At 36.6% G+C, this 22,672-nt stretch overlaps 1 protein-coding gene across 3 annotated transcripts in view; it reads left to right on the plus strand.

Annotated features, from left to right (window-relative positions):
- PLD5 (phospholipase D family member 5) overlaps positions 1-22,672 on the plus strand; it is a 403,422-nt gene that overhangs the window by 214,543 nt on the left and 166,207 nt on the right. For all 3 annotated transcript variants that reach the window (XM_044004077.1, XM_044004078.1, XM_044004080.1), the window contains one exon: positions 8,547-8,715. In XM_044004077.1, the coding sequence (XP_043860012.1) occupies positions 8,547-8,715 (169 nt within the window). The remainder of the gene's footprint in view (positions 1-8,546; positions 8,716-22,672) is intronic.

A 22,672-nucleotide genomic window follows, 5' to 3' on the forward strand; every position in this document is an offset into this window, starting at 1 on the left:
TCCCCTTTAGATCAAAGGACTAAGGACTCTAATCCAGTGAATTCACACCAGAGAGCTTTAATAGATAAATACACTCTAATGACTGATGCCCAATCTAGGATAGTGAGAGAGCTAGCTATAATAGGAAGCGCTCAAGTCTTCTCTCATTGTAATATTGTTATTCATTTCCCACTTTTCAGCTGTCTTTCCTTTTTAGTGTCTGTATAACTTTTGATAATGACAAATGTATAAACAGATATGTTGTTTTATGGAAACCTATTAAAATAAAGAAATTAGGAGGGTTTGGTGTTATATAAAGAACTCTCTACCATAAATGTGATATTTGCACAATCATGAATTCCCCTTCTTTACAATGGCATTTTATGTTCCAGTCATATAAGAAGGGATATATAATTATCACTCTGAGGAGGGAGACCGATTATTGATTATGGATAAAAAAAATCTCATGCTATAGACCACATTGAGACTGGTTAAATGAATATACAGTATCAAAAATGGTTAGAATCCTATTGAAAGACATAGATGGGTCATGTTTCTTTCATATTCATTACATACAATCTTTTTGCCCACTTTGCCTACAGCTCAAATCCTGAGTGCTGTGGGAAGAGGCAGACAAAGAGACTTTTTTATTTTTGTAAATATGGTATGAGTACCATACAGCTTTCTTCTTTTCCATACTGTTTCAGAAATAGTGCTGCAGCATAGAGGGCACAGTCCACATAGAGATGATAAGCAAGAACTCCAACTATTTGCCCAAAGGTGAATATTAATGAGTCCTACTTCCATTCTTTGCTGGAGATGTAAGAATAGAATAAGGACTATTATCTCTTGTAAATGAGTTCTGCATGTATGCTAACTAGATTTGGCCCCATGATAATATATTGAGGTAGGCTGCTAAAAGAAATGTTAGGTCACAGAAATAAATTAATCCATTTTCTCTTGGCCCTTGTTCACTAGTGGGTATAATAATTTTTTTTAAAAGCATAATGTTATACAAAGGAGAAGTCAAGACTCCAGGGATCATGACCTAATCTCTCAGATTAGGTTGAGAGAGGTAGAATAATTATGAATTATAGTAGGAGAGAGCTAGGAGTATGGAAAGGGTATAAAAATTATTAATTCTTTTCAGTGCCAGATGAAAAGTGTTCATCTTATGCATGTTGAAGCAGCTTTGAAAAATGGATAGCACCCAACAAGCCTGGGAGAAACAAGTTTTCACTTGGGCTGTGGCTTTCCCAACTCCCTACTGACTCCAATGTAGCCACCATACTGCTTTGACCATAGTCAAATGATAAATGCTTCTGATCCAATCTTCTTAGCCATGTTCCCTACAGAAATACCTTTGGAACAAGCAGATACCACTCCATTAAGCAAGAGTAAAGCTGATAACATGTACATGACTGTCATGGGGGAAAAGGTTGGGGTGTCCATAGGTATTCCTCAATAAGGAATTACACTCATGCACAGTCTAATTAGAATTAAAGTGGTCTTTTATTTGGCACTAGAGAAAGTAAACAAGGGATAAGTCAAGGACTTCACCCCTGGGGAGGACAGCTCAGAAACATTCTCCTCCCATAACAGAAAAAAGGCAAAAGCTTTTATAGAGAATAGATGGGGCAACCACCTGAAAGTGGAAAGTTCCTTTTGGGGGTGGGGTGGTGAAAGCTTGGATGCCTGTCATATTCTTAAGAGTTGAAGGGGATTTTTTTCTTCTTCATTTTTTTTCTTCTTTTTTTTTTTTTTTCTGGTGGGGCAATGAGTGTTAAGTGACTTGCCCAGGGTCACACAGCTAATAAGTGTCAAGTGTCTGATACCAGATTTGAACTCAGGTCCTCCTGAATCCAGGACTGCCACTTTATCCACTGTGCCACCTAGCTACCCCCAAGGGGGATTTTTTTAAAAATCATAGTTCTGACCTTTGGGGATACCTCTGTGATCTAGATAGTGGCCATGCCTAATTGACGTTCCTGCTATATGGAATTTATCTCCCCTTACTTCTTAGGTGTGTCTGTCCTGATATCCAGTTGGTCAATCTAAACTTTAATAGCCCCTTGATTTCTCTATATGTCTGTCCTGTTATCTGGTCATCTTTAGTTTTGCTTCTCACAGGAGAAGCTCCTTCTGATTTATCCTAAGCCCCTTGTCAGTGACATTAGATTTGTGAAATATAACTTAATATTGTTTACATTCAAATGAAGACTATGAAATAGCTAAAATCCAAAAGTGACATCAAAAGGCCCTTCATGGGTGGCAGCCAAATCAGTCATAATGGACAAGTGGCTATGTCATGTGAATTTCTTTTATGGAAATAATGATTTATTCTGGAAATTAAGAACCAGGTCACAGTCCCTGGAAATTATTGAAAGAAGCTGTACTTAGTGATCAATGTTGCTTATGTAAAAAAATGGTAGAAATTGTACAAGAAATCACTGCAGGATACAAAAATTTGCACCGATTTGACACCTTGCAAAACTTGACCTCGGTATACTGAAGTTATAAATCAAAAGCTAGCTGTCTTTCATGCATTGCCAAATAAAAAATCTTCATACTACAAATTTAGTATTCAAAATATCCTAAAGAATTCAACCAATAAGCTATTTGGGAATTATACCACTTTTATCCACAAGCACATGATCATTATATTTTTAACAATGATGTCTTTAATAGCTGTTACCATGCTAAACACCCACAAGCTCCAAGCTATGAGGATGATTTTGAAATACAGAGACCTGTCCAAGAAAATTTAAATAATGGAAGAGCAAGATGAGTTACAAATCTATGTTGTTCTGTCCACTGCTAGAGTCGTACTGAGAATGCTTTTAGTAAGTCTATTTCAGATGACTTTACATGCTAATTTTTTTTAAACTATAGAAAGTCATTGTATTCATTGATGCAATGGTCTATAGCAGAGGTGTCAAAGTCCAGGGAGCCATACTCCTGGATATAGCCCCAAAGAGATTAAAATAGATAAAAATACAATAAAACACAGATAATATTAAAATCACTATGTGGCTCATAGGGATCCTTATGTATGGTTTAGTGGCACCCCATTTCTATTTGAGTTTGCTACCACTGATCCATAGAACATTAAATATGAAAGAAAAAGTAGCAGGATAGTGACTCTTCTGAGGATGTTTTAATATTTGAACTCCACTGAAAACAAGATGAGAATAATAAACATTAAAGTAAAATAATTGGTGTAAAATAAAAATGCATACATGTTTACAAAACGCAATTTTCTACACTCAAAAGCCACTATGGGAAAATTATTACTTCCTTCCAAAATAAAAGGAAAAGGATTGACAGATGTTCTTAGAAATCTTGATAAACAGGTCAAGAATTTACATAAATATTTTGGAAAAATACCAGACCTACTTCATAAAACAGTGGTAAAGGCCAACACAGTCCTATGCCACAGGAGTTGTCAAATATAACTGCAAGCGGTTTTCCTCTATACAAAGCTTTATAGAATGGCTAAAATCCAAGAGTGAAATTAAAATGCTCTCTGTGGATGACAGCCAAATGAATTCAACCAACTATTTGTTGAGAACAAAACACGGAATAAATTACTAAATCGTGAAATTTGTTTATATAAATATGTACTCCGAGATTCAGTGACATTGTCTTTCTGTTGCACATACAAGATACTCCATCTCTCAGTTAAACATTTCCTCCATGCCTGGGACTATCCTTCTCATCTCCACTCTTGGCTTCTCTGGCTTCTCTCAGGTCTCAGATAAAATTTTACCTTCTGAAAGAAGCCTCTCTGAGTTTCCTTAATCTAGTGCTTCTAGTGCTTTATCTTGCATATTTCTTGTTTATATAATTGTTTACAGGTTTTTTCCCATTATACTGTGAGCTCCTTAAGAGGAGGGTCTCTTTTTTTCTTCATTTTTTGTGCCACCAGTTTTTAACACAATGTCTGTCACATAGTAGGTGCTTAATAAATGCTTGTTGACCAAATGACACACTGACCAGAAACTAGAGGATCTCTTCAACTGAGATATTTTATGATAGCAATTCTGGATAAAGTAATTGACTCCAGAAATTACATAGGGCTTATCTTTTTTATTTATTTATTTTTTAATTTTTTTATGAGGCCAATGAGGGTTAAGTGACTTGCCCAGGGTCACACAGCTAGTAAGAATCTGAGGTTGGATTTGAACTCAGGTCTTCCTGAATCCAGAGCCGGTGCTTTATCCACTGTACCACCTAGCTGCCCCCATAAGGCTTATCTTTACAGAGTCCAAACTTATTCATCAATTGATAACTCATGACCAACTGGATAAAATATTAATAAAATTTAAGAAAAAACTTAATGAATTCTCCTAATCTCCAAACAATGAAAAGCATCCCAAATTTTAAGACATATGGAAGAAGTTAAAATGACTTGGGAATAGAATGAGGTACGTGCCATTTCCAGTCTTCTCTATCCTCAAACTCTCTCTGTGACCCCATTAATACCCATAGCTGATTACTCACACATCTAAGTGTCTAGCCTCAGTCTCTCCTCTAAGTTGTTTACTGGACACTTCAAAATGGAAATATCAAGAACATTTCAAACATAATATATCTAAAACAGAGTACCTTATCCTTTCTCTGAAACTTACCTGTTCTCCAAATTTTCCTATTTTTGCCAAAGGTACCTCCTTTCCTTTAATTTCCTAGGTATGCAATCTTCTATTCCTCAGTCTCCCTCACCCCACAAAACCCAATTAGTTGCCAAATCATGTTATTTCTTCCTCCACAATATCTCTTCCATCTAACATTTCCGCTATACTCATAGTTCTTACCTCAATTCACACCCTCATCATTCATTTCTTACCTAGATTGTTACAATAGCCTAATTGTTCTCTCAGCCTCAAGTGTCTCACAATTCCAGTATATCATCCACACAGATAACAAGGCGAGTTTCCTATGTCCTTCATCTAGCTCAATCAACTCCATTGGCTTAATCTTGCCTCTAGGTTAAAACATAAACTCCTTTGTTTAGTATTTAAAGCATTTCATCACCTGGCCCCAACCTATTTTTCCACCTTTATTGTACTCTGTGCATCCCGCTCCCCACCCTCCATCTACTTACTGAAATCCAGCCAAGGTAGCCTTCTCTCCATTCTTCAAAGATAATACTCCATGAACCAACCATCCCCCACATCTGAAGTATATGACCTATTCACCTCTGCCTCAAAGAACCTCTTTTTCAACATGTAGAGGAAGCACCACCTTGTACATGATGCCCTTCCCAATCTCTCCACCTGCTAGTGCCCTTTCTCACCAACATCATTTTATTTAAGTACTTTGTATTTATTTATATATTATTTTATTTATTTTACTTCTGTATATACTTATATTTTACCTCTTGTCTCTCCTGTTATGTTAGCTCTATGAGAATAGATGCTGTTTCATTCTTTACATTTAGATCCCCAGTATCCTGCAGAGACCAAAGCACATAGCTTGTCCTAAAATTGTTTTATATCTGAATTCCTCAAAAAAGAGATGAGAACGGGGTGGCTAGGTGGCTCAGTGGATAGAGCACTGGCCCTGGACTCAGGAAGACTTGAGTTCAAATCCAGCCTCAGACACTTGACACTTACTAGCTATGTGACCCTGGGCAAGTCACTTAACCCTCATTGCCCCTCTCAAAAAAAAAAAAAAAAGAAAAGAAAATAGATGAGAAGAATGAAATGGCAGCAAGAACAGTGAGAATAAGGATAAAGATAAGAGCTAGACCTATGGTTTCATTTTTATAGGGAACTCCCAATGATGACACTCACTGTATCAATTATAGGTTGCCACCTTCTCTATGATTTATATCACATATTCACTGTGTGTCGGAGGTGGGTCCTGGACCGAGGTTTTCTTGGCTCCAAGAATACTTAGTTATGATAATTCTGATGATGATGATGATAACTAGTGATATTTATATGATGTAATGGAATTTGCATAGCCCTTTATATACGTTATCTTATATGATCCTCTCAAGAAACCTGAGGTGGTAAGTGCTACTTATTGTCATACTACTTTTACTGATGAGGAACCTGAGGTTTAGAGAAACAAAAATTCCCTGTCTCTGGAGGAATCGTGGGATTGGTACAAAGAGGACTGGATTTGGAATCGGGACCTAGGTTCCTTTTCTTAACCTTATTTTGTTTCTTTACTGGTAAAATTTAGGTGGTTGAATTAGATGACTTCTAAATTCTCTTCCAATTTGAATTCATGATCCTATCATGTAATGAAGGAGAAGGTTTGTGATCATTTGCTGAGGATATTGTCAAGGAGATTCCTCCTTGGCTAAAGATTGGACTAGGTGACCTATCAGGACCCTGACAAATATAAGATTCTTTGATTTATGCTATAATGATCACAAATTGGGCAGTATCAACCTCATAGTGTTGTCTGGAGAAAACCATTCTGCACACTGTAAATTTCAAGTGCATTTTGATTGCTTTTATCATCTTTGGGTACAACTTCCCTGGCCTCACCCAGAGCAATAATAGGACAGAAGATGCTCTTTGATATTTGGTCTGCAATGTCAATAAGGATACATCATGTTACCCCCTGAGTTTGTTCATATCAATACACCTGTAAATGTGATCTACAGATTAGGCTGTTCATTACTTAGGTGCTTTGTATTATTGATGTGTAAAATCGATTTTTATTTCTTTTTTTTAACTTTTTTTTTTTTGGTGAGGCAACTGGGGATAAGTGACTTGCCCAGGGTCACACAGCTAAGTAAATGTCAAGTGTCTGAGGTCAAATTTGAACTCAGGTCCTCCTGACTCCAGGGCCAGAGCTCTGTCCACTGTGCCACCTAGCTGCCCCTAAAATCGATTTTTATTTCTGATGCAAATAAATATTTTATCAAAGAGCATGGAAAAACAGACATAATTTCATTTATTTTCTCATCAAATCCTTTTGAGGTTTTCTTTTTGAGGGGGTCAAACAGGAGAGGATATACTAGATAGCAATTTTTTCCTGTTAAAATAATCCAGAAAATATTGAGAATCATTGACTGCTATTATGTCTAGCAGAAGGAAAGGAGATGGGGTGAAAATGGGACAGTGTGGAATGATCTCCTATAAAAAAAATAATAATCCTTCATCTCTCCTCTAAAGTTCTTAATGTATCTTTGGTACATTAACTCACCCCCTGGGTGAATAGCAATTCCATTTTACAGGTGAAGAAATGAAGAAACCCAGAGACCAAATGGCTTGTCTGAAGGCAAGACAGAGAAATGAATTCCTCTGATTTCTTTTATTGCTTTTCAGTTGTCTTAATAAGAATAAAAATTACTCTTGTTATTTGGAAGCTATCATCTATTATCTAGCAGTAGTTTTCCATTATGGATATGACTGCAGGGACACAGGGACCCATTAATACCCTCCTGTGAAAACCACTTGAAGTTTTACTTCCATATGGCAATTTCCATTTATCGTCCTTTATGAAGTTTCTAAGCAAAGGGATGTGGCTGTATGAGAACAAGTTACCTGTAAAGGTCTAATTACTTTACTAGTTAAGAGGCCTTCATAATTGAAATTCTATGAAACTAGTTCAATGAAAACCTGGAGAAGACAGGAATACTGCATTCTTGGAGAAACTGATATTCCTATCAACAATAGCAAAAAGTATTTCTGGACAATCCACTTGGAATTTTCATACATTATTCTAAGGCATGAACATTACATTATTATGGAGATAGTTTGATAAAGACAATTCTTAATTTCCCAGGAAAAGTATTAGCTTTTGGCTTATATAACCCTTTTTATTTCATGTTTTGCCATGAATCAAAAGTGCCTAAATAAAACAAAAATCCAAAAGATCTAAAGCAGAGGAAAATTGCAGCTAAGTTGAAGGATCTCCTTTGAGAAACAAATAAAGTTGGTTCACGAATCAAAAGGCAACAAGAAATATCATTGTATAGGTTATTTGGTCATTTCATATTACAATATTCATTGTGAATACTTCCAAAATACCATCATAAAAATAACTCCTAAAAAGTGTTTACATTGGATATAGAGGGTGACAAGCTAGAGAAATGCCTTGTTGCTGAGATGGGTGTCATTCCTGAATTGGTGGTCTGTGTATCAGTGAGGCCACCAATTTGCTAAAACAAATTTCAAAATTAATACAAACCTAGAAGAAAGAAAGAAAGAAAGAAAAGATGGAGAATTCATCCCAAAGACTTTACCTTATGATTCTTTTAAATAGGGCAGAAAATTGGGGAAAACACATTGGGAACTGCTGAGAAAAATAGAAAATGAAAATTTTAGAGAAAAATATAAATTGAGAAACTATAACTTAGACTTTTCATTATGTTAGTCAGCCAGTAAGCATTTATTAAGCACTTTTTATATGCCAGGCACAATGCTAAGCATTGGCTATATAAAGAAAGGCAAAAAACAATCCCTGTTTTAAGAAGCTCACAGTCTAATGGATGTCTGCATGTATACACACACACATATGTGTATGTCTGCATGTACTTATAAAGATGTCACTTCATATTTAATTAGTTTTTAAAATGTTTTATCTTCACAATTTTTTCTAAGAATTGCTCTGGTGGAGAATATTCCTGAAGGCCTTAATTATTCGGAAACAGCACCATTCCATTTGTCACTTTTCCAAGGTTGGATGAATTTGCTCAACATGGCCAAAAAGTCTGTCGACATAGTGTCTTCTCATTGGGACCTCAACCACAGTCATCCATCAGCATGCCAGGTAAGCTGCATTTGGCATCTGTACAGCTGTTTAACTTGTGATGGTTTTTTCATGTTGTAACTTAACACTGTCTTTTCTAATCCATCCTGTAGCTCTGTTTCTAGTCTGACGTTCTCCCATAGTAGACTTACGTAATTTTTTTACATATGTTTGTCTGTGGATATTATATTCACTTCTCCTACAATGCCCTTTGAAAGCAAGGGTTATTTTAATTTTACTGTTTACCTCCTTTAATAAGTACAATGTACCCAGTGAGAATTCCATAAATACCTGAAAATTAATTTATTCAACGTCATCAAATAGAGGTAGAGTTTGAGTTTGGGTCAAAAAACAAATTTCTTAATAGTGATATCTATTTCACATCGAACCTTGGTGATGACGCCTTAATTTTTTTTGTAAAAAATGCAGAATGGGAAAAGGATAGTATTAATTATTAGATAGAAGATGAACTATGTGGCCTGATAGGTCTCTAAATATACTTCCTAAATAAACACATGGAAATATTACTAAAAATCAATAACAATAGAACACAATGTTTTTCCAATAGTGGTGAAAGCTTATGCTGAGCCACCTGAAGACACCCATTCCCCCTTCTTGGGATCGTTGGTATATCCATTTATGAGATATCTCAATTCCAAGTTAATTACCTGCAGACTGAATCAATGACCTTTGACTTTTTTCTACTATTTGAAGACCAAAAATATTGGACAATATATTTTAAAAACAAGATAAAAACTACATGGGGACATCTAGGTGGCTCAGTGGATAAGGCATAGGCCCTGGATTCAGGAGGACCTGAGTTCAAATCCGGACTCAGACACTTGACACTTACTAGCTTTGTGACCCTGGGCAAGTCACTTCCCTGCAGAAAAACAAACAAATAAACCCAAAACTACATTAAATATTTTATCACTTCTTTACATTTTTTCTTCACACTGATGACCTGATTGACAGAAAAAAGGAGATCTCAGATTTGAATCATGATACTACCTTGATATAGCCCTGAAAGTTATTCAGGGCCACAAGTTTCATATGAATTTGATGAGCCCTGTGGGTCTGCTTGGGCCCAGATCAGTGCAAACTGTCTTAGTTTGTGATGAACATGAACATTATAATAATTTGTCAGTAATGTAACATGGTAACGTCAGGTCCTGCTAGTTACAAACTGGGCAACTGGCACAATTGTTCCACTCACAATTAAACTTATAGTTTCACCTAGATGGGGTAGTTTTGTGCTGACGTAGTAAATGTGTCAGTCTGTCAACAGCCTTTATCAAAAGTTCCCAAAGTGAAAGGCATTGTGTTAAGAACTGGGGAGAAGGAAGAAAGGAAGGAAAGGAGGAAGGAAGGCTGGCTTGCCCAACTCCTGCCCTCAAGAAGCTTACATTCTAATGGGGTAAAGAACATATACATCTATATGTAGCTACAAAATATATACAACTTTAATATAAGGTGGTTCTGAGAGGAGACGCTACCAGCCAGAGAGGGTGAGGACATTTTGTCTTGAAGTAAACACAGCAGTAATTGTCTACTGCATCCAAATAAATATTGTACTTGATCATTGAATGACTCCATTACATTTGAAAACTGTAAGAAAAAGTTTCACACCCTAATTATTAATGCAAGTCTAATTTAAATATCTTCAAGATATTTCTGTAGCAACCACGGTCATTCATAAATATGTGTGATTAAAAAATTACTGAAGTTTAAAGCCATTGCTATATGAATACATTATCTTTTTTTAAAAGAAATAACATTTTTACTTTAGAGGAAAAAAGTCAAATATGTTATTTACTTCTGAACCAGAAGAGCCTGAAAAATCCTAAATAGAAAATAGAGATAGCAGACTACAACAGGAATGTAGCACATCTATTTATTATAATGCAACTGCAAATAAAATACCAACTGGCTATAGCCCAGGCTGCTAAAGGCTGAATGGGAAATTCATACCTCATCTTGGCAGGAAATTTATCAGCCTGCAAAGTATCACAATGGCCTACGTCTTCTGCTCCACCTAGTGGCTATTTTTGTAAGATTGAGTAATGGTTTCCATTAAAGGAACAAATAGTCCCTATACTTATTCTAATTGCAAGGCAATAAACAAAGCAGGGGAAAAAATCTTCCTGTCTATATCCCAGAGAGCTAAATATTTCATTCATAGTTTGAGGAGACCATCCTGGAGCAGTGCAGCATCCTATAAATTAGGTTAATAATTAGGCAGCAACATTTTCTTTCTGCATGTTTTTGGTTATACCAGATCATAGTTTTCTATTTTGCATAGAATCATGACTGTTAGAGATTGCAAAGACATTACATATCATCTAGCCCAACTCCCTTAATTTACAGGATAGAGAGATTTTCCCATGGTCCCTCAAAAATAAGTGTCAGAGGGGCAGCTAGATGGTGCAGTGGATAGAGCACCAGCCCTGGATTCAGGAGTACCTGAGTTCAAATTCTGCCTCAGACACTTGACACATACTAGCTGTGTGACCTTGGGCAAGTCATTTAACCCCAATTGTCTAAAAAAGTGGCAGATATAGGAATTTCAGAATGCCAGAATTTCAGAGGCCCTTTATCTACCCTATACCTGAATAAGAATATCCTTCATACATACTCAAGAAGTAGTACCTAGCCTTTCCATGAATAACCACTAGTGAAACTGCTTCTTGTTCCTTTCTGGCAAACTCTCAATTGTTTGGAAAGTTTCCTCAGATCAAGCCTAAATTTCCTTAGGTCCTCATTCTATTGTTAGGGGTTCAGAACCATTCTAATCTCTCTGTCAGATGAAAGGTCTTCAAATTATTGAAGAATGCTTCTATGTCTCTTCTCTGTGTCTCTCCTCCAGGCTAAACATTTGTCATTCTGTCAACCTGTTCTCATGGAATGATCTTGAGACTAGTCACCATGCTAGTTAGCTTTTCTTAGACACAGTATAACTTACTGAAATCCTTTTTAAAGTGTGCCATCCAGTATTAAATCAGTTGTTTGACTAGATGATTTTCTGCAGAGTGGAGCAGAGCTATCATTTACCTAGTCCAGTACATGATGCCTTTCTAATAAAATTGCATTAGATTTTTGCCTTCCATTATTAGCTTATGAGCTTGCTGTCCACTATAAGGCCCCCATTTTGGCAGGTATACACTCAGGCATTTTATACTAGTTATTTTAAATAGTCTAAAACAATGTGAATAATAGTGCTGACACCATAGTCTAGTTTCCCTATTTTTCTCTTTTGATTAAATCTATTTTAGCTTTAACTTTGTCTGAGATCATGATTACTACCCCTGCTTTTTATATAATAAATTCTGCTTCTGACCTTTATTATATCTTTGTGTCTATCTCTCATTTTTATAGCATTTCCTGAAAACAACATATTATTGAATTCAAATTTTTAGTTCTTTTTATGGGTAAATTCATCCCATTCACATTCTAAGTGATAATTACTTGCGTATTTTCCTCCTTATTTTTCCTCACTATCTTCCACCCTATTCCTCCTCAAAAGTGTTTTCCTTCTGACTACTCCCTCCCCTGCTCTGCCCTCCCTTCTTTCATCCTTCCCTCCTTATCCTCTTCCTCTCCTACTTCCCTGTAGGGTTAAATATAGTACTCCTCCCAATTTGGTGTGTATGTTATTCCCTCCTTGAGCCCACTCTAATGAGATTAAGATCTTTGAGCTAATTCTGTGTTCTGAGTCTTCTTCCTCCCTCCCTCCTCAACACTCCCTATAAAATCAAGCAATACAATATGTCATACATGTGCAGTTTTGTAGAACACCTTCACCTTTGCTTTTTACTGTTCCCTTCCCCAATCTGCCCTTCCTTCCTTCCCCTCTTATCCCTCTCCCTTTATCTCCTTCCCTTTCCACTTTTTCTCAGGGCAAAATATATTACTATACCCACTTGAGTATGTATGTTATTCCCTCTTTGAGCCAATTCTGTTGTAAGTAAGGTTCACTCACTGCCCTTTTCCTTCCCCCTCTTCCCCTCCCTTCCATAAACTTTTTTTTCTTGTTTCCTACCTCTACCCAATCCACATATCCCCTTCCCTCTCCCCCAGTGTATTCCTCCTACTCCTCAATCCTATTTTAAAGATATCATCATTGGTTAGCTTGGTGGCACAGTGGACAAAGCACCAGCCCTGGACCCAGGATGCCCTGAGTCTAAATCCAGCCCCAGACATAAGAAACTCCACCCTGCCTGCCCCACAAAAAAACAAAGATAAACAAAAAATAAATGCTTTACAGATATCATCCCTTCATATTCTGTTCAGACCTATGTCCTCTGTCTAAGTGTATTCCTTTTAGCTACCCTAATACTGAGAAAGTTCTTATGAGTTTGAAGTATTATCTTCACATGTAGGAATGTAAATAGTTTAATCTTTTAATATCCCTCATGATTTCTTTTTCCTGTTTACCTTTTTATGCTTCTCTAGGGTCTTGTATTTGAAAGTCAACTTTTCTATTCAGTTCAGGTCTTTTCATCACAAATGCCTGAAAGTCCTCTTTTTCATTGAAGTTCCATTTTTTCTTCTCTGAAAGATTATACTCAATTTTGCTGGGTAGGTGATTCTTAGCTGTAGTCCCAGTTCCTTTGCCCTCTGGAATATCATATTCCATGCCCTCCTTTCCTTTAATGTAGATGCTGCTAGATCTTGTTTTATCCTTATTATAGCTCCACAGTATTTGAATTCCTTTTTTCTAGCTGCTTGAAATAATTTCTCCTTGATCTGAGAGCTCTGGAATTTGGCTGTAATATTCCTGGAGGTTTCCCTTTTGGGATATCTTTCACAAGGTGATTGGTGGATTCTTTCAATTTATATTTTACCTTCTGCTTCTAGAATATCCGGGCAATTTTCCCTGACAATCTCATGGAAGATGCTGTCTAAACTCTTATTTTGGTCATGGTTTTCAGGTAGTCCAATGATTTTCAAATTCTCTCTCCTGGATCTATTTTCCAGGTCAGTTGTTTTTCCAAGGAGATATTTCTTATTGCCCTCTTTATTATTCATTTGGGTTTGCTTTACTATGTCTTGGTTTCTCATAAAGTCACTAGTTTCCATTTGTTCAATCCTAATTCTTAGGCAATTATTTTCTTCTGAAAGCTTTTGTATCTCCTTTTCCATTTGTCTTTTCAAACTGTTGACTTTTTTCTCATGACTCACTTGCATCACTCTCATATCTCTTTCCATTCTTTCCTCCACCTCTCTAAATCTCCTTTTTATCTCTCCTACTTTCTCTTCAAAGTCCCTTTTGGGCACTTCCATGGCCTGAGACCAATTCATATTTTTCTTGGAAGCTTTGGATGTAGGGGCCCTGAGGTTGTTCTCCTCTTCTGAGGGTGAACCTTGATCTTCCTTGTTACTAAAGAAACTTTCTATAATTCTTAACTTTCTTTGCTTGCTCATCTTGCTATCTTTTACTTGACTTTCAATTCCCTCTTACAATGGGACTCTGCTTCCAAGCTACACTGTCCCAAGCTACAGAGGGTCCCATGTGTTTTGGTTTGAGTGAGGGCAGGTTTTCAGAATGTTCAGAATGTTTAGTTTCCTAGAGGGTACTAAGAGATTAAGTGAATTGCCTATAGTTCACAAAGCCAATTTCTTTCAGCATCCAGGTGTTTCTGATTGTGATGCTGCTCTTTATTCTCTACATCATACTGCTGAGTAGGAGCTCATGATCAAACTTAATAGCATGGACAAAGACTAAACAATCCTAATAAACACGGTTCAAGTTAGGGAGGGAAAGGGAGGAGTGCAAGATGATTCTGAAATATATATAGCCTGAATAATTAGGAGAATGGTGATATCGACTGAGAGGGAAATTAGGAGAGTTGTGTTTTTTTCACCAAGGTCACGAGTTATTTTTGAACATGTTGAAGTTGAGATAACCTGGAAAATCTAGATGGTGATATTTTGGTGCATAGTAGGTACTTAGTAAATGTCTGTTGAATTGAATTGACTTCATTGATTTTATTTTAGTAGACAGTCCAAAATGAAGAACTAGAGTTCAAGGGAGACCAGCACTGGGGAAAGAGTTCATAATCATAGAATCAGAACCATAGCTCTAGAGCTGGAAGGAGCCCCAGAGGCCTTCTAATAATTTTGCAGAGTTTAGAGACCCATCTATATGAGGGGATCATTAAAAAGCTATGAAAGTAGACAGGAGAACAACAAAGCTGAGATTGTAGAGAAAGAAATGAACTGGAGATGGACCTTGGGTAGGTTGGGGAAATGGGAAGGAAAGGAAATAAGTATTTACGTAGTACCTGTATTGCAATCTGCTTGGTTTCCTTTGTAATCCTATGTCTTTTATTTTATGCATCTAAAGTCATTATTCTGATGAGTCTATAGACTTCACCAAACTGCCAAAGAATTCCATTATACAAAAAAGTTTAAGAATCCTTGGCCTAACAAAATTTTTTGTGATGAATATTTGAAAATTTGATCATGTGGTACATAAATATTTCATTAAGCCTCTTTAATATATTAGGGGCCAGTTTTACTGAGAAAATGGACTTTCTTATTTATTGAAAAATGCTCTTAGAATTGGAAGCCTTTCATCCTGTCTGATGAGAGATAAGCATCATTCAGACAGCTTTCTTTAAATAATTTAAGTGCTTTGGGTCTCCTATAATCATTGTGGGGTTTGGTTTTTTTTTTTTTGGTTTTGTTTTGGTTTGGTTTGGGGGTTGGGTTTTGTTTTTGTTTTTGTTTTTGTTTTTTTACTGAGCAGTATGTTTTGAATGAAGTCAAGAGTATAGGCAGACCATGGAAAAGAATTTTGATAAGGGTAGGAAAGTATACATTTCATTGTTTGCTCTTAATTTACATTCTTTGGGTCCTGAAAGGTTCTAATGTGCACTGTGCTTGCAGCATGTTATTGGTAAATTGTTCCCATTCTGCTTTGGCTTTTCTAAATGGATAGAGGTGGTAGAGTGAAATGTGTGTTAAGCCTCAGTGTAAATTAACAAAAATGGGAGCAAAATGCAAACTCACATTGTGTAATTCATCTGACTTCATCCAGGGCCTGGTGGTTTTGTTAGTTTCCCTGCTCAAATACAGGTTTTATGGGGAGCAGCATGGTTTTACAGCAGGGTGCGTTCTCTTAGAAGAAAGGGAACACAAGAATGCACTAAAGCCTTTATGGATGGTTTCCTAGGGAACATTTAGATTCTATGCTAATTGATAAAAGTAAAAAGAACATTCAATTGTCCAGAAATCACTGAAGAAATAATCCACCTGAAACTGCAAGGATAAGAGAGAAATTAGCTTGTGAGTCTTAGGTACCTCAACTCAGAGTACTAGGCACATTTCTTATATCAATGTAACTATAGGACATACTGAAGCATATTCTAATTTTTTAGTTAGAACTATCCTATCCCTAGACCATCTGTTTAATGAGAACCTATCTTCTTGTTGTTTAGAACTTTAGAGTAAAACTAGGCTCCTTCCCCTATCCAGTGGGATAATCTCCACTCTTGGGAAGTTCTTTCTTAATATCTAACCTAATTTTTCCTGCCAAAATTAAAGGTTTTTTACTTGTGTTTTGTATTGTATAGTGATGAAAAGCAAAGCTAACATTTTTATTGTCATAATGAGTATATGCTTGGAAATAATGAGTAGATTGTCTATCAGCCTTCTCTTTTCCAATAGCACTATTAGAGTTAGGCAATATTATCATGAGGTAAAATAACAATGTTGTAGGAAGAGAGTATCACTCAATCTTTAAAAAAACACCTGTATGTACTTCACATATATTAGTTCTCAATAAATGATTGTGATCAAAAATCACATTACAATAAAAACTAAGAATGGAACAATGGAAAAAGCGCCAGATTTGGAAAATAGAAGACCTGATTCCAGATTCCAACTTTATCACATACTACCTTTGTGTCCATGGAGAAGTTAGTTAAGTTCTCTAGGTCTCAGTGTTCACATAAATTCTCATCCAGCTCTAAATCTGTGATTCTATGCTACTTTGTAAATTGCATACATTAACTTACTTTAGCCTTATAAGAACTCTCTGAGTGGTACAGTTAGTATTATTAGCCCCATTGTATAATTGTGTTCATTCATTGTTTGTCCTTAGTTCTCAAAGAGGACCATGCCATAGGGAGATGATGTCATGACTTGCATTTAAGTGAGGAAGGGCTGTGCAAAGTCACCAACCTCACTCTTTCCTCCAGAGCCATCTGGTTCCAGTGGCAAGATATCTGTATAGATGAAGTAACTGAGTCAAAGAACCAAGTGAATTACTCAAGATTAAACGGCTAGAAGTGGCAGAATGAGGATTGGAAACCAAATCCTTTGACTAACCCTAGTGTACTTTTCCTCTGTATCAAAACGACCACTCTACAAAATAGTTATACTTGTCCCCAGTTGAATATATCAACATAGAGAGGTTCGATGTACTTGGAGTGATATAAAAGCTATCAGGTATCCTTCCAGGAGGTGATTTATTCATCCAAAGATGGGAATTTCAGTAACTTTTTTAAAAGGCAACAAAGTGTTTTCTTTGCTCTATGAAGCTTATTGTTTGAGTTTTTCTTCTGTGGTAGTTAATTAATTGTACCTGGATCTTAGCTTTGTGTTATTTGGAATAGTAATATGAGAAGATGAGTGGCCTAATGGGAAGAATATGTGGGTGGAAGTCAAGATACCTGGGTTTGATCCCTGCTCTTACTAACCAGTTTAGACTGTTTGTATGTATTTGGCATTTAGGTCTTTATCTTTCAGATTCCAAAATGAGTAAAAGAGAGGATTCATTATACCTTAATTATATCTTTGGGATACTGGGGAAGGTGACTACATAAACCATAGATCCTAGGTTTCTTTTCATAGAATCATCAATATTAAAACTAGAAGGTACATTGAAGATCCTCTTGCCTACCCAACTCACTTTCACAAATGCCCAAGACTAATTTTTATTTGAGGAGCTCAATTATATGGGTTAATAGAAGAAATGTGGACTTGAGCCAGAGAATCTGTATTCAAATCACTTTCTCTGGGTCTCAGTTTCCTGTCCTACAAATGAGGCAGGTGGAGTAGAAGGCCTCTGAGGTCCTTTCTAGTTCTGGAACTGGGATGTTATGGATTCCATTCCATCTTAGAGTGAATTATTAGAGAAATGCTTAGAAAATCTGCAAACTGCTAACTTTCGGAGGGGAGAAGAAATTGGGTTTAAGTGATTTGCCCCAGGTCACACAGCTAGTAAGTGTCTGAAAGCAGATTTGAACTGAGGTCCTCCTAACACCAGAGCCAGTGCTCTATCCATGGCACCACCTAGCTGCCCCCTTCTATAAAATAGCATTGGCAGGGAAAGTGGATGTTTTAAGGAGCTTGGAGAGAATGTTGGGTGGGGTACCTTGTATGGTCTCTGCCCTGGCTTCCTATTCAGCTATGTGAAGTAAAAGAATAACATGAGCATCACAAAATCAGACAACCATAGGGCACACCCACAAATTCTTAGGACTGCATATTATGACAATGTCCTTTTTGCACTCTCTTCCCCCTCGGGGGAAACATTCTCTTTCTCAATGTTGTAGAAAAGGCCCTAAAATAAAAAATTCTAGTTCTGATTCAATGACACTCTTTTTTTCTTAGGAAAATCCCTTTAGAGGGGGCTGAAATTTCTGTTGGATAAGGAAGGAAAAACATTTACAGATGTTTGGGTGAGAAATACTAGCAACAATAAAGCCTGAAAGAATGCTTAGAAGATAGAATGCATGAAAACAAACAGAAAGCAGTTCTTTTATCTTATTTTTAAAAAGAGAGAAACCATGTGGTATAATGTTGAATTGAGCACTAGCCTTAGAGTCTGAAAGAGCTGGGCACATCAGAGTCCTTAGGCCAGGAGTGACTGTGTGACAGAAGGTGAGATACCAGACATCTTGGTGCCTCAGGCAATTCTGTAATACTCTTAAGTGACAGTTGACCCTTTGCATTGGTTTGACAGAGGGAGCTCTCCACACTAATGAGATCACAAATCCAGATCTCACCCCCTCAAAAAATTATCAAAATTAATAAACACATTTATATTAACCATAAATAATGGACTTAGAGCCTTCAAATATAATCACTTTTTTGTTATTTTGTTTATTTGAATATTTTACTGTTGGTCTCTAACTATTATATATATATATATTTATATATATATGTATATATATATATATATATATTTAAAAACAACCCAAACCACTCTTTATTTCCATATGTTCCAGTTTCCCTGTCTATTAAATTATATTCATTCTATTCCTACCTGTCTCACAGGAGATTGTGAGCATTTTTAATATCTGCATAGGGTGCTTGATTTTTTTCCCCAGGAAAAGAATCACCCTGATATAAATTTATAAACACCACCATTAGCAAAAGCTACCATAACTGAAACTATTTAAATTCTTTTGTATAGAACCACCTAATTCTCTAACCAGTTTGGGGATTGTTTTAAATCTCTTGGATTCAATTACTTGTCCCTTTAAAGTTGTTTTCTATGGATTTTTGTCTCCTATATTTAGCTAATCTATTTCCCCTCATTTCTCTAATCTCATTTTATTACCTTGGCAGCTGTTCTCTAAAGCTACTGAACTCAAGGTAACAGACAGTATCCAGGTAACACACAGAGGATCCCTGCTGCAAAGCTGGATGACTACTCCTGGAGAACAATAGGTCTAGAAATAGACTGGTGGTCTGTGAACATTGACTGGCATACAGTAGGCACTTAATAAATGTTTATTAATTGATCAATTACATCACCATCACTATTTCTATGCACTTGTCTCCAGCAAATGAGCATACTAGCAATGTTAGGTTACTTGTGAGGTCTACTTCTCTTTCAAGGTCCAGCTCAAATGTCACCTTTTACATGAAGCCTTCTCTGATGCCCACAATCTGCAGTGATTTCTCTCTCTTCTAAACTGCTGTTATACTTTATAGCTGTCACATGCTTCCTTGATTCGATCTTCTCTACTTTGTATTTATTCTCTTAATGTTTATCCCATATATACTCATACATGTATTTGCCTTACCCAGTAGAATATAAGTTATTTGAGAGGAGGGATTGCTTCATTTTTTGTATTTGCATCCCTACCTCCTATCACTGTGTCTGGAACAGAGAAGATAATAATACTTATTTGTTGATTAATTGATGGAATACATCTCTCCACCTTGATGTTCCAGAGGCATCTCAAATTCAACTTGTCCAGAATTTAGCTCCATTTTATTCTCATGCCCTACCCTTTGTCTCCTAATTTCCTTATTTGTAAGACATTACAAAGAATTATTTAATTTAGAGCTGTAAGGGATCTTCTGCTTCCTGACCTTTTCTCTATCCTCTATGGCAGGAAATGCTATTGGATTTTGACATTTAGGGAAGATCTTCTATCAGCATTAGATTCTAGATTAGATATTGGAGCATGACCAAATATGCTTCTTTGCATCCCTGTAGGACTCGATCTGATATCTTTTATACCAATGCACCATTCCTACTAATAATCTCTCACCCTATAGGAGTTGCCACTGTAGAGCCCATTATTGTCAGGATGAGTTTGTTCATAGCCAAGCTTCCCCACACCCCATACCCTCAAACAGTGGGATCTCCAAATGCTAATCACATGGAGCATGAATATCTCTTCATCTGCTCCTTGCTGGGATGGCTGCGTTCATCCCCCCCATGGGGGTACATAATTGTAGAGAACTGTCATTAGGTAATGGAGTCATAATGCACTGCACAGAATAATTAAAACCCTTAATGGGACAAAATCTGTTTACTGATGAATTAACTGGTAATGTGTGCTCCTCTCCATGAGCACCCCTCAGCTGGCACCAATCACTTAATCCTTTGCTGGCTTAATTAATGCAGTAGAAATTTCTCAATGAGGGGTCCGGACCTGTGAGAGTGTCTATGCCCCTAGATTTCTGGCTAAACCTTGACATCAGGTGTTCAAAGAGAAGGAGAGGCTCAGCAAACGCTTATTTCCAAAAGCCTGTGGGCCGTAATAAGTCTTAATCTTCCCCATCTCCTACCACAATTAAGTGAGAAGGCTCTTGAACACTTCGATTCTAATAGTCTTAGTACAATTTAGTCAAAGATCTTTTCTCTGCTTGATACTTACCCTGATCTATGACTATGTCAGTCAGTCATCAAGAAGCATTTATTAAGCACTTCCTATGTACCAGACACTGAGCTAAACCCTGGGGATACAAAGAAAGGCAAAAAAAACCCATGATCTTTACCCTCAAGGAGCTTGTATTCAAACAGAGAGTGCAATATTCAAGTAACTATATGTCTATATAGATGTGTATGTGTATATAAGTATTATGTGTAATATATATTCTAAATTATATACACATATAGACACACACATGCACATACATGAGAGGGAGGGAAAGGGAGGAAAAGAGAATAGCTAGGTGGCACAGTAGGTAGAGTCCTGGACCTGAGTTTAAATCCCATCTCAAACATTTACTAACTCTGTTACCCTGAGCAAGTCACTTAACCCTGTTTGAATGTTTCCTCATCTGTCAAATGAGCTGGAGAAGGAAATGGCAAACCACTCTAGTATCTCTGCCAAGAAAACCCAAAATAGGATCAAGAAGAGTCGGACACAACTGAATACACACACACACAGGTGTGTATGTATGTATGCACACATACATTCATATTTACATACATACTACACACAGAAAATGATTAGGAGATCATCTCAGAGGGAAAGCAGGGTAGGGCAAGAAGAGTCTTGGAAGCCAGAAAAGGTATCTTATAGAAAGTGAGATTTGTACTGAATCTTAAAGGAACCCAGTTGATCCAGTAGGTCAAGGTGAGAAGGGAAAGATTTCCAGGCAAGGGAGATAGCCAGGGGAAAGCCAGGGAGTTGGGAGATATAGGGTTACCTTTCTAGGACTATTGCCTGTTAATTATTTGAAAATAAAAGGAAACCAAAGACAAAATTACTGAGCCATCTATATTTTAATTTGCAAAGCTAGTATTTACATATCAAATCAGGTTACCTGACTCCTCAGGTCAGAAACAAAGAATAATTTACAGAACTGATTTTTATTTTTTTTAAAAAAAGATTTTTTTAAAAAATACAGAAACTTGTTTTGAACATAATTCAATTGGACCAAGGCAGATCACCTGACTAGTTAGCTTCTTCCAGGATTTCTTAACCCTCCCAACTTTCTCAACTCTCATTTTCTCCTTCTCTGTAATAACTGAGCTCCTCACAGGCATGGTCATGCTTTACAGGTGGTGTCTTTTGTAACCAGAAAGTGAATTGGGAAAGAGTAGTTAGGAGTTACACTCCATCTTCCTTAGAAAGTTCTGTTACTCAACTTAGACTCTAGATCAAGGTGGGAAAAAAGCTTATCCCCTAAGACTGGTGAAAAGAACTTAACTTCTGGCTTATCTTTCTATATCTACCAAAAAGTAGAACCTAGCCTTTGGTCAACTCCCCTTTCTGCTAGAAAGGAAAAATTATCCCTTTTAAAAAACCTTATAACGTTATTATTTTATTCTTCAAAATTATCTGCTACTAAATGATAAAATCTTCACAATCTCTAATCACTAAATCTATAATTAACGTATACTTAAGAGACTATCTGTGTTAGTCTGACTTAGTGTAGGGCTAGCTTTTCCTAAAGAAAGGAGTTTAATTTTATAATCAAACTAAAAGTAAATCAAAATAATCAATATTAATTGGTTTCCTTTTTACTGGCCATACCTCCTCTCTCTTATATTTGAGACATTGCTATTTTGAACCTAAATACTTATATATTTATCCCTTCATTTTACTCAATAGAAATATAAGTAATCCATCCTCCTTTAATGACTTGGATACCTGACTCTGTATCTTCCTTCCTCTCTACCTCAATCACTGCAGTCATCCTTGGTGCTTAGAATATCCCTATTTAAAAGTTAACCCCGAACTGCACAGTTCATCAGCTTTCTCAACTCCCATGTTCT

Source organism: Dromiciops gliroides, chromosome 4 (genome assembly GCF_019393635.1).
Source record: "Dromiciops gliroides isolate mDroGli1 chromosome 4, mDroGli1.pri, whole genome shotgun sequence".
Classification (NCBI taxonomy): Eukaryota; Metazoa; Chordata; class Mammalia; order Microbiotheria; family Microbiotheriidae; genus Dromiciops; species Dromiciops gliroides.